The sequence below is a fragment of the Molothrus aeneus genome, chromosome 9, assembly GCF_037042795.1.
Source record: "Molothrus aeneus isolate 106 chromosome 9, BPBGC_Maene_1.0, whole genome shotgun sequence".
In the NCBI taxonomy this organism is placed as follows: Eukaryota; Metazoa; Chordata; class Aves; order Passeriformes; family Icteridae; genus Molothrus; species Molothrus aeneus.
The window spans coordinates 29,755,769-29,769,310 of NC_089654.1; the positions used below are offsets into that span (position 1 = coordinate 29,755,769).

Genomic DNA, 13,542 nt, shown 5'->3' on the forward strand with positions numbered 1-13,542 from the left:
TTTATTTATGTCCAGATGTTAGGAAGGAAACCTTCAGTACTCCTATCACAGGTAGAGTTGCTGTGTTTCTTTTCTGCTGAGGCTTTGTCACCTTGTTGGTGCTTGTGGAAAGAGGTTCATTTTTGTGTTTCTGAACCTGTCCTTGCCTGGGACTGCTCAGACCTAACATCCTCCGATTTGCACAGATAATATCCTGGATATTTATGTGGTTTGTTTTTCATAGATGTACCCTCAAGGCCTGTTTTAAACCACACAGGTTTGAGTGCAGCCTTTAAAGGAGCTGTGAAAGTCAGGCTTCCATTAAGTAGTGCAAGGTCAGTGTGAAGATCCTCAGTGGTTGTTCCAGGCAGGAGGTGATTGCCCAGTGCCTGGAGCAGACCTGTCTGAGCAGCTGTGTCTAAAGGGCTGCCAGGGCTGTGCTTTGTTCCTTTGGCTCGTGTCCTTCTCCCCATCCCTCCCAAAGACACTGCACATTGCTGCCTCCCCTCTGTACAGGCACTCGGGGTATAACAATAGTCACCCACATCAGCTCTGCCCTTGGACTGAAAATTCCTGCCCTAAGCCTTGGCTGCATTTGCTTTTCAGCTGAGCCAGAGGGGGGAGTTAGCAGTGCTGCTAGGGCAGGCAGGAAAGTGATTCAGCATCCCTTGGGAGGCAGGAAAAAAAACCAAGGGGATTTTGATGAGCTTACACTGACTGTGAAACTCTGTTTACCCCTGAATTTTGTTCCTCTGGAGATGCTTATTTGAAGGAAACACTTTACAAAGCCTCTCACTGAACCTCGTCTCATAGTTTTTAAATGTTTAATAGATCTGGCAGCTGGGGAAGACACTGGGAAAAATGTGATATTTTGCTTTGGGTTTCTTTCTTTCCAGTTGCATAAGGAGTCTCCCTGTCTTTAGAGGCATGGAAAGGCCCACGGGGATGCATAATGATATGGTAGAGCTGGTGTCTTTGTTTTCTTGCTTCCTTTCTGGTCCAAGGACACTCTCCCCTCTGTCCCACAGGACTTCTGGTGTTCTGCTTTCACTGAGAAACTTCTGGGCGGATGTGTTGGTGGAAAAGTTATTTGGAGATTTGGACTGGCAGAAGTTGAGTACGTGAAGGAGTAGTGCAGAGTGCTGCCAGCTTGGTTTGTCCAGAGCTCTGGTGTGATGTACATTCCTGTGTCTGATCCTCTTCAGATTGAATGTGCAGTGATGCCAGAATCCTTTGGGGAAATCTGGCCATGGCTTCAGGTAGTGCAAGGTGAGATGTTGGGTGTGATGGTCTTGAGGAGGCCTGGGAATGCCCTGAGACAGTAATTTAGCTTTAATGCACATTTGTCTCATATGTAATGACCAACTACTATCTTGAACCAAAATTAACAGCCCTACTTTATAGGAGTATTTGTTATAAATCTATCCATACCACCTTTCCATTTCCGTGCATAGGAGGTGCCAAATTAGTCCAATATCTTGTCTAACTGCACATTACTTCTGGCTAGTAACTATTTGTTTAATGTTTCTAGGGATTTTCTTCCACGGGGTTCTGGAATTGTGACGAGACGGCCGTTGGTCCTGCAGCTCATCACTGCCAAAACAGGTAATCCCTTCCTCTTGTTGGGTCAATGCCTGGACAAAGTGCTGATGTACTTCAACAGGAGAAAAACTTCTCTAAGAAGACATGAGCAGTGTGAAGGAAGATACCACCAGACTGTCTGGAACAAAGGGCTGCTGCTCCAAAATTGTGCGCTCAGGACCAACTCATCACATTTCCCATTGTGGGAAAATGGTAATGTCTAAATCCTGGAGCACATGGTGAATTGAATCCACATCATTACATGCAATATACTCTGGAAATTAGCTTTGATTTATTCATTTCTTGATGAGCTTTGCAGTTGTATTAGTTAACACACCTAAATTGCTGCACTTCTACCTTTAGCTCTTGCTCCAGTGCACACAGATTTGATTCCACACAGGCTGTTTTCAGAACTTGTCCTTTTTGGTTGGGCTCACTGCACTAAGTAGAGCAGAAGGTGGATTGGGGGAAAACAAGGGTTCTGTGTATTTGTCTGGTCAGAAATAGAAATATTTTTGGGTGTACCAGTAAGCTATGAGACATATTGAGATTTTTCATGAGAATTCACCACTCTGTACTCTTCCACAGGGCACTTGATCTGCTGTGGTGTAGCTCAGGTCCCTGGCATAGCTAAAAGCAGTTATGGTTCACCATCATTCCAGTTTTTGGTGTTGTTACTTCTAAACCAATGTAAGCAACAAAATTCACTGGTTTGCTATTTACTTCTGCTCAAAACAGTAAAAAAAGAAACAAAATAACATCCAAACCAGCACTGAAACCAAAAAATGGGCTTTGAATTATGTACCATGATGAAACTGGGGAAAAAACCAAAATTATAGCTGCCTGTAAAACTTTAGTCTGTCCCTGTGTGTGAGATATAATGAAATTTTTGTGTGTATTTCTTTCCTGAAGGTCTTCACAGTGTTCAACAGGAAGGTAGACTCCAGTCTGCTTGGGCTTCAGGGTGTTTTCTGAATTATTCTTTTAAGATGCCATCATAATTTCAGTGCCTCTATAAAATTTTCCATGGTGTTTACACATGTGGAAAAGAAAGGAAAAACAGTGGAATTCAGGATTTCTGTATGCTCAGCTTAGAAACTTTGGGATTGTCAAGTGTGTCATACACTTATAGTGCTTTATATATGGTAGATATTAACATTTGATTTAGTTGGAGGAATGAACACTTGCCATTTCTGCAGCTCTGGCTTTTGGCCTCTGACAGATGATGCAGGAAATGCATGAATGAGGCTTAGCTGTGGAGAGCCTTCATCTGGCTTTTCCAGCACCATACCATGATGCAAGAGCAGAAGAAACAAAAGCTTTGAGCTTTTTGAATCCTTTCAAAAAGACTGAACTGAGGGGACTTGTCTTATATCTGACCTCAAGTGGATAAATACTTATTCATTGACACCCATCCTAAACTTACCCTGACTGCTCTGAGTTCACCTCTTTTATAAAACCATCACTGTCTCTTGGTTTAGTGTTTTTCTCTATCTGCTTTTCCTCATTACTATGTTCCCAAAGTATTACTGCCTTTAGGTAGACCTCTAGGTTTTGTACAGGTACCTTCTCTGTTGAAAATTAGTTCTTCATTATGGATTAAATAATACAAAAAAAAACTTGAAAAATTCAGGAGAGCTGAGTTTCAGCCTAATTTTGTGTTTCCTGGATATCAAGGTTTATTTCTCCCTCTGGGAAATGCCGTGAAGTTCTTGTTAGGGATTAAATGCCAAGACCTTTAAAATGCAAGCTATAATTATTTTGTTACTTTCTTTAAACTTTGTTCCACTGTTGTTGTTTTTGATGGTGAAATTCCAAGTAACTTTATCTTTTAAGTCACCTTTATCTTTGTGAACTAATTTTAAGAAAAGAAAATAAAGAAAACTGCTTAGAGAAGCACAGTGTTCTTTTACAGGAAGCAGATGCTGGGCTGATTTCTATGAAGCCCATAATTATCCAAAATGTTACAGAATAATTAGAGAGCTGTATCAGCTTTTTGTTGCTGTAGTAAACAAAACTAATTTTTAATCCTAGGATTTTTCTTGAGGTTTAAAAGTAACTGTTCTTAATCTTGGAGTATTCCTTGGGAGAGAGGGGGCACTTTCTATGCAGGCATGTACTGATTACTGCAAGATACTTCAGCAAGGTTTTGGAATGTGAATTTGATTGACAAAAGAGGTTAAAGCTTCATTTGAGTCACTGCACTAAGAGATGAAAATTAGCAGAGGAGGCATTTGTGCACATCACAGTCAGAGAAAGCTTTGCCCATCCACTGTTGGGTCAGACATGGCATGGAAGGGTGCAGCAGGAATTGGCTGGGAGGGGTTCCCAGGGATCCTCCAGCATCTCAGAGATCTGGGTAAAGAGCTGTTCCCCCTGCAGGGGTAACACTGAACAGTTCCAGAGTAAGAAATACAGATCATGAGAGATATGGAGTACATGGGGTATTTTTAACATTTTTGAATTTTTTAGTATGGGTGTTGTTTTTTTAGAATTTTGTTTACCCATTTTAAAAGTTCTGTGTAGTTTGTACAAAGCTATTTCTCAGTGCCCTTGGCCTCCTTTAGTCACTGCCATGTTTTGGTGGTACCAGTACAATTCCTAAATGGCTTTATGGCATTTGCACTCCACATTCATGCAAATTTGTACTCTGCTGAAATACTGAAGGCAAATACAAAGTTTTTAATTAAATATTGCAAGTAACAAGTCAGTCTTTAATAGTTTTGAGTATTTTCTCTGAGTTTGATAATGTGAGAAATTGTGTGTCTTTAAGATGCAAGTGTTAGTGCACAGATGGCCTGAGATGAGAATTTCGAGTGTGCTTGTGAGCTGGTGGGTTTTTCTTCCTTTGAGTTGGTGTTCCTTCATTTTTCCATTAAAACTTATTTCTTCAACATTCTAAGGTTTTGTTTCACAACTTTGAGTATAGTTCTTAGCTTGATGGTTTTTTATCTAACACAGCAGGAAGATGAAATAGTTTTTGTTGGAGTTAATAGATATTTTCAGTGGTGCTGCTGAGTGAGCTTTAGAAGGTAATGACTTGAAATTTCTGAGATCTTGAGAGATGAGTTGGTGTTTTTGTTGGTTTTTTGTTTGTTGTTCATTTTGTTGCGGGTTTTGTTTGTGGTTTATTTTTTTTCTTTCTGCTGCCACACATTCTGTATAACCTTAGGCAATCTGTTCTTCTTGCTGTGCTTTCTTCTGCCTCTGCAGGTGAGATAATGACTAGGTTCTGAGAGATTAGCTAGTACATTGTTTTTGAGCAGCAGTGCCAACAAAAAATATGTGAAGCCTTTGTAGTAGGTCTTCTCTTTGTTAAAAATCCATTGCCTCCTGTATAAATCCTGGTATTTGTTATTTACATCTGAAATATCCTGGCTCTAGGAGAGTTATTTTCCTTATTTTGATAACTGTTTTTGGAGCAATTTCAGATTTTCTTCTTGCTTCAGCAGATTAACAGATTTTGAAATTCTTTGCTGAGGTGGACATTTGTTAGAGAAATGAGTCATATTTACAATACCCACACTTGAGTTCTGTTAATTAGAATACTAAGAGGAAATTAAGTCAGAAGGTTCAAAAGACATTCTGATTTTTTCTGAAGTCTTGCAGATGCTCTTTTCTGTTGAGGTTGTAGAGCTTTAATCCAAATTTCGTGTATTGCAAGACTACTCCTCACACATAGCCATCTTCTGTTGCCATCTGGTGGCAAAAACAATCCTCGAACAGAAAAAGAAATATAAAAACAATTTAGACTGGTTATTTCAGCTAACACAAAAGATCTCAGAGACTTCATCAGATGGCAGGCATTTGGAGGTCTTCTTCTAAAAACTGGAAAAATGCCACAGTGCCAACAGCAGGAAAGAGAACAGGCACTTTACAGGGAGGAAAGGCAGAAAGTGGCTGCATTTCCTGGATCCCACTCTCATTCAGATGATGAACAGGGATGCTGGAGAAATCAGTAAAACTACTGAGCTGTGTACCCCAAAAGCTAAAAAGTGCCACCAGCAGGAGGAAAAGATGGTAAAAAAAGATGGTGACCCCTTTTTGAGCTAAGGAAAGAGTACTGACATCCTGGAAGAGAGACAGTGCTGCTGCTCTGAAACCTGAATTTAAGCTTGTGTAAGGTCAGAGAGACTGCAGATGTTCCTTGCACCTGCAAATCTCCCAATTGCTGCTGTCTGTGGGGGTGATCTGAGCTCATCCCAGTGACTGCTGAGGTCTGGCAGCATGGCTTGCTGGGCTCAGCCACTTTTCTATCAGGACCTCAAAATGGGATTTGAGCTTCAGCTCATGTTTGGACAAATTGATGGTACCCACAAATACTTGGCTTTACACGTGGGTTTGCCTGGAGGCTTTTGTTTCCTTGATCCCAGATTGGTGCTCAGTGGCAGTAGGAAAGATGGAATCCCCTCATTAGGATTGAAAAATGGATCTATATATGCCCATCTTTATAAAGATAATAAAGGAAAGTGACAGAAGAATCAAAGTTCACTCTTAAGAGAAAGAAATCTGTAAGTAGTTATTAACTAACGATCTGAAAGGTGTTTGAGATGAACAGCAGCCAACACAAACTCATCAAGGGAAATAAACTTGTCATATCAGTGCAATAATTTTTTTTTATTACAAGGTAGCAGGCTTGTAAATTGAGGTGAGGTGGTATCTTACCTTGGCTACAGTAAAGGTTTTTAAATGATTCCTTTTTTTTGAAAATATCATGAGCAATCTTAGGAAATAGGATTTAGCAAGAACTCCTGTGAGCTGGATGCACAGCTGTTTAGAGTGGAACACCCCTCCAGGTCATGGGCAGTATTTTGTATTACTGGTAGGATGGCAGCATGGAGTGTGTTTATTAAGTTGGTGTTTGGCAAATACAAGCAAGAATATGAAAGGTACTGGTGGGCAGAATTGGAATTCAAATTGCTTGCAGAAGAAGAGAAATATCCCCAGAGTAAGAAGCAATTCAGCTGGGGTGGGGTTTTTATCTGTACTGAAAGGCTGGTATTTGAGAAAAAGGTTGGTTTTCAGAAAAGGACCTGGTGCTCACAGTGAATCTCTGACAGAGCAAAACTCACTGATGCCAGGCTGTTGTGAAATACAGAAGTAAACTTTGTACAAGGTGCAGCACAGAAATGCAGTCCTACAAGATTCTGCTTTTCCTCAGTCCTGGGAAGGAGAAAGCTCTGCCTCTGTATGTTTAGGAAAAAGTGCCTGGAGGAAGGCTGGGTGAGGGCTTGGAACTACAGAAAGCATCATCCATAGGAAATGGCTGAAAGAACAGAGGGAAATTCCTTCTACAAACAAAAGCTTCCAAGGTTGTGTAAGATTATTGTATCCAAAAGAATGTTTTCCTCCTCTTGTACAGGTGTCTGCCCTTCTAATGAACATTTCACTGGCTCCTAGGAGTGTCACCTGCTATCTTTGGTAGTTACTTTATCAGATCTGCACTGTTTTCCATGTTTAATATCTTCTGCTATGATATTCTTGTCATTCTCTGCATTGCCAGGATTTTTTGTTTTAGCTTCAGGAAATGCCAGGGTACTTCTGTTTCCTATAGCCTTTCTGCTTGAAGGTTAGCAGTGGAATAACTCAGTTTTGAGTATTTCTTCTTCAGCTTGTTGGAAAAGCTACAGAAATGGCAAAGCAGAAGAGGGATTGTAGATTGGGCAGGACAAGGGCTTTTGATACTTCCTCTCTTTTCAAGGAAGCACCATTGAATGATTTGCTATGGTCCAGATTCCCTTCACTGCATTTACTTTGTTCAGAAAAAGCTGTCCATCATCAAAGAAAAGGTGAAGTACTTTGGCTGATGATGTTTATTTGCATGTTTTTTAAAAAACACCCTCTTGAAATCACTCTTTTGGAAAGAGTTCTGAGGCTTTGGGAGATGCTTTATTGAAGGTAAAAGTGTTGTTGCTTGAGTGGTATCTCCCCAAGGGGCAGATAGAAGGTGCAGTAATAGCAGATACTCCTCCTGTGCTGCCTACATTTAAAATGTTTGCCACAGGCCTACAATTTAATGAACCTCTTCTTGGAACACTTTCAATCCCTTTTGAGTACTGGATACTGCCACCAGCTTGGAGCAGCTCTGCTTGAAATCAGTTTGGAAGCAGCTCTGAATCCAGGGCTGTGATCCTGGTGAATTCCTGACCTCGAGGAACAGATTTTTCTGTACAGAGTAAAACCTTTGGGCTTTGTAAGCTCTTGGGCTCAGCCTGATGTGGGTCAGGGATGTTTTCCAAAGCATCCCTTATGTACTCCTAAGGGCTGATCCTTGTCATTGGCTCTCTTTAGCTTAGAGACAAATTTATGAAATATCTCAAGTGTTTATATAATTTAAATAGTCTGAGAATAGCAATGACTGTTTAGTGCTCATAACAGTATATCATTGTGCTAGATTAAATCATAAAGGCTAACAGAGATATAACTGACAGGAAAAAGAAGGAGCATTTTAAAAGATGTGATCTCATATCACTAGTTTGTATGATTTGTCTAATTCAATCAAAACTGAAGAGAAAATTAATCACTTGTGGATGCACTGAAGGAACTATGCTCTGGTAGCCTTTTAACTGTATGTTATCTAAGGTGCTTTTAATGAGTCTGGGGGAAAAAAAGAGTTATTTTACATGCAAGGACTGTTTTAATTTTGTATCTAATTGTTCTTTCTCTTAATGCAACTTCAGTTTTATACAAAAATCCATGTCTGAAAGCTAGACATCAGGGAGGATCACTTTTTCTTGCTTAGCTTTGTGTCCATTCCCACAAAACCATAAATAAAACATTTTCCCAGAGTTCTTCTGAGCATGAAAGCTGGAAAGTGAAGCTTGCATTAAAGCATGTGCTTCTCCAGCCTGGCTGAAGGCATCACTGCCAAGGGCAGGCTGAGGGCTGAAAGGAGCAGAACAAAGCTCTGCTTGTCCCTGGGAATTCTTATTCTGTAGGCTGCATGTGGAAGCACAGGTTAGGAACCACCCTGGAGTTTATTCCTTCAGCCCTGCTGGCACCACAGGAGCAAGGAGATTTGATAAACATGAACCCAGCTAAAAAGTAGCAAACATTTTTATATGGATTGCTTTGAAGCCTTGTCAGATAGTGAATTTATTACTGAGTGTAGAGTGGGAAAAAGAGAAAAAACTTCCTTGGCTACCGAGTCAACTGATTACAGCTGGGCACCAACTGTTAATTACTGGATTCAGAAATAATTGCCTGAGAAAATCTGATGATCCACTGGGAGAAAAAAATAACTAAGAAGAATATGTATGTTTTATGCCAGGAGCTGTGCATGAGGAGGTGGGATAAAATAGGGACCACTTGTCAGCTCTTTTTTTCATTAGGTATCTGTTTGCCAGCCTTGAGATGACAAATTTTACAAATGTAAATTCTCAGCTGAGATATTTTATTTTGTGCACCATATTATTTTTCTTTTTGAAATATTTCAATATTCCCTGGGATTTTTTTTAATAAACAGTAGATAATAAAACAAAACTCCCATTCATTATCATTTTGCTGCTAGAACTAGAAAAAGGATATAAAATAAGGTGCTTATTTTTAGGTACTCTCTTGTTTTTAAAATAAGTGATGCATTTTTGTCTGAACAAGGGTGAGTTTCCTTGTTCCTCCCACACTGAATCTGGAGGGATTATGATATTGTAGGGCAGACAGGTGGGTATTTGATGTTTTCCCCTCCACTCTGTCCTTTTTTCTGTCAGTTTGCTTTATCTATTTATTGCAGTTTTGACTATATGTTATTTTTTTAACAGCTCTGTCAGTAATAGTAACAAAGTGACTTCTGGGGAACAGGCTTCAGTACTGACACATAAAGTCCTCTTTTAATCCATATTCTCACATTTGGTGTTCTCAGCTGCTGTTCTTTGAGTACCGAGCAAGCTCTTTGCTCTGGCTATCTGGGCTTGTTACCAAGTAACATTTTCTGGGAGAGAAACTTCTGAAGGGAGCTTTGGGATCAGGCCTCCATTGCAGGATGAAATGGACTGGAATGTGCACAAATCTTTTCAGCCTTTCCCCAGTCCTACAGCTCCGACCTGCTGGGGACAGGACATGAGCTGGTGTCTGGAATTGCTGTTTATGTCATCATTTCTGATGGCAGCCTCACTATGTAGATAAACCTTTGTGTTCTGCTTTGACAGAAGAAAATCCAGTTTTAAAATCCTGGGATGTGCTTTTGGTCATGCAGGCAACCTAAAAGTTGCAATAATTAGTATCAGTATTTGGATTCAAAAGTCAAACAGAGACTAAGTGTCAAGTTTGGGTTTAACAAATTATCTGTTTCTGATTCCTGGTCCATGCTTTTCTAAGGTAAAATAGCAACTGGTATGAAATTAAAGGCTTGGGAATTATTTGTGTTGTCCCACTTCAGCAAAGTCACAGCTATTTCTATGGACACTTTTGCAAACTTGTAAACATGATTCATATTTAGACTACAGGACACTTGTATTAAACACATTACAGTGTTTTTAAGTGATCTTATTTTCATTTTGAACTTGCAAAAATTTACAGAATTCCCTTGCTAAATTCATGTGTAAAATGGGATGTAAGTTTTTGAAGCAAATGCTAAAAATCTTTCCTGGTACAGAATTTGAATTACTTTTCCATTTAGGATGTATTACAGGCAAATGAGATCAGATGAAAACTCAATCTCATTCTTAATCTGTTCCCTATTCTATTACTGTAAATGGCATCTAATTGAAAGAGTCAGTTGTTCCAGAAGATGATGTGCTAAAGATAGGAGCAATAAATCATATCCAGTCAACTTGACTTTTAACTGAGCCTTTCTTGCTGAGGGCTGGTTTTCATATGTGCAGTCATAATAAAGCTTTTCTGATAGCCATGATGACCAACTTTTGTGCCTACACATCTGAAGAACACTGGGGGCTTGAAAGTGGGTGTGCAAGTCAATGAGCCTGTGAAATACAGAGTTGTTATTGATATTCTTGACAGAGTATGCTGAATTTCTACACTGCAAAGGGAAGAAATTTACTGATTTTGATGAAGTCCGTCAGGAAATTGAAGTAGAAACAGATAGAGTAACAGGAATGAACAAAGGCATTTCTTCAGTTCCTATTAATTTAAGAATATATTCTCCACATGGTAGGTAAAATCATTCTACTTTACATTTATGTTATATAAACATATTATGTAGCTCATCACCTTTTGTATCTGTTCTTATTGCCTGATCTGGGCTGGAAAAGGTTTGAGGCTGAGTTAGTAAAGACCAGTAATGGGACTTGTAATAAAACTTCTTTTTGGCACTCTCCAGAGGAATTCCCTGATCTAGAAAGTCTCTGTGTCTCCCTGCCTTACTGAAAATTTATTGTTTGCTGTCACTAAAAATATATTCAGACAGTACCAGTGTTTGAAGTTGCTTTCTGGTGAAGACCCCCTGTATATATCAAAGTGGGTTCCTCTGGTTGCCATCTGCCCAGCTTAATGAAGACAATCTAGAGAAAATGTTTTCCATTGAATTTGTCTTTGATATAGGACAAAAGTGGTGTGTTTAACTGAAGCATGATTTTTCTAGCTGCAGAGAAGCTCAACTAAATCCCCTGCCTCAAAGCTTGTTTGTTGAACATGCTGACTCCAGGAGAAAGTGAAAATTTCCTACCAATTGCTCTTGCTTTGTTTTGTTAGGATCAATCTTTTAGTTCAGCCACAGTTGTCTATATTAACCAGACTCCAACTACACTTCTGGTATTTCCTTCCTAGGAATTGCATTTTTTTCATTTGTCTAAAGGATGCCCTGTTGCCCCAGCAGCAGGATGCTTACTCCAAGCCATGATGCCCTAGTTGGCACTGTAGCCCTTACTAGGGAAATCACACCAAAGCAAATCAGGTTTTCTTAATAGAATAATTTTTCTTCTTTCTGACTTTCCTGAAGATGTTACAGATTAAAAAAAAAAACAACAAAAAAAACCCCAAGCCAGTAATATATCCCCAAGCCCCTTAACAACAGTTTTGCTATATTAGTTAGACTAACTATTGATTGGTTTTTGGGAATTTCTTAATTAGAGACATGATTGAAAACATGGTCAGAGAAACACTATATTTTTAAAAAAATCCTAACAACTGTATTGGTTTATTTGGAGGATGCAATGAGAGTGATCTGTTGCCCGTGCTCCTGTTGTTGGACAAAGCTGAGAAAGCCATGTTAATTTAATTTGTCTTAGAGCCCTCAAGGATACGTTATATAAGTATCATTTTATACCAGTTGCAATATTTCAAGTATTAAATTTTAATATTAAATAGTACTAATAAATCCAGAGAGGTAAGACCAATGGGGAAACAAGTCTTTGCAGGTTGTCAGGCATTTTGTTTGAACTGTTGACAACTGTTGACCTATTTATCTGCCTGTACATGCAGTTCTGTGGGGTTTTATGTGACCAAAACTTGTGTGCAGCCATGGCTGTGTTGACCCCTTTGTCATGTGTTGTGTTCTAACCACTTTATGATCCATCCTGTCCACGTAGTCTTGAGCCTGACCCTTATTGATTTGCCGGGAATCACTAAAGTGCCAGTGGGGGATCAGCCTCCAGACATTGAGCAGCAGATCAGAGACATGATAATGCAGTTCATCTCCAGGGAGAACTGCCTGATCCTGGCTGTGACTCCAGCTAACACTGACCTGGCCAACTCAGATGCCCTGAAGCTGGCAAAGGAAGTGGACCCTCAGGGTAAGCAGGATTGAGTATCACCACTTTTTGTTCTCAACTGTAATAACATAATTGAAAACAACAGACCAACTCTTGTGGGAAATTCTATAATTTATAATATGTAATATAGATGTCTAGTTACATTCTCATGCAATCTTCAGCATCACAATGTAACTGTTTGTTAGCTCAGTATTGTTTGGTAATGTTGCTGTAAATGAATTTTCAAATGTTGTCACTATCTCTTATAAGCAAGTGCAGCAGTGGTTATCTATGAATTTTTGTAGTACTGGGCAGAACAGGGGATGGTGCTGATGGGATTTCTGGATACTTACATCATAAATTTTATACAGTCATATTGTAGGGATGCTGAGCCTTGTTAAGGAGTTTTGAGGAACACATTTCAGCACTGGCAATTATGTTCCCTGCTTTTCCAGACATATCATGACTTGAGTTGGAGCTGTTATTGTGTGATAGCTTTGAGAAGGGCACAGATATGTTGTTACATAATTGTGTAATTGTTCTTCTGACTCTAAATGATTCTTTTATAACTTTTTCCTCCTGCTTCCACTCTGGTCAGGCCTTAGAACCATCGGTGTGATCACAAAATTGGATCTGATGGATGAAGGAACAGATGCAAGAGAAGTTCTAGAAAACAAACTCCTCCCTCTTCGTAGAGGTGAGAATGTTCAGTTGCTTTTATTCTTTGCAGTCCAGAAAGTGGTTTGGATAAGGATGGTGTTTGGGAGTCCTGGAGATGAATCAAAGGTTATGCTGGACTTGATGTGTTCCTTGCTTTTGCAGTTATCTAGTCAGCAAACATAAAGGTAGCTAAAAATATCCTTTGTGGACCTGGAAAATCCTTGCTTCCTCTGGAATATGCAGTATAATACCAGCACATCTCATTAGCCAATATTTTTCTTTTCTGCCAGGTTCCTTGTAACATAAAAATGTTTTTTTTCTTTGTATATGACAGAAGCAAGCACCAGAGCTTGGTAATCTCACTCTAAACCAGTTTTGATCCTTGCCAGAAATTTTCCATGTTCTGGCAGCTACTGCCACATTTGCTCATTCTGTTAATTATATCGAGAATTTTGATTATGGTTATAATTTATTGATAATTTACTGTCTCCTCCCATGGAGCAAGTTGGTCCAGCAAATGAGAAGAAATTTTTTTTGTGTTTTGTTAATGTCATATCATTTATCTGCATAGACCTCTGTGTGTATTTCAATTTTATTTTGGATTTTTGTTTGCTTATTTTTGAAGTGGTTTGTTTGGGCTTCACCAGAGTTTCAGATATTTCTCTATTTGAATTGGTGA

General features: G+C 39.3%; 1 protein-coding gene across 5 annotated transcripts in view; it reads left to right on the forward strand.

The window, feature by feature from the left end:
• Nucleotides 1–13,542, forward strand: part of DNM3 (dynamin 3) — a 172,406-nt gene that overhangs the window by 15,076 nt on the left and 143,788 nt on the right. For all 5 annotated transcript variants that reach the window (XM_066555646.1, XM_066555642.1, XM_066555645.1 and 2 more), the window contains exons 2-5: nt 1,511–1,584; nt 10,516–10,665; nt 12,042–12,245; nt 12,802–12,900. In XM_066555646.1, coding sequence (XP_066411743.1) covers nt 1,511–1,584; nt 10,516–10,665; nt 12,042–12,245; nt 12,802–12,900 — 527 coding nt within the window. The remainder of the gene's footprint in view (nt 1–1,510; nt 1,585–10,515; nt 10,666–12,041; nt 12,246–12,801; nt 12,901–13,542) is intronic.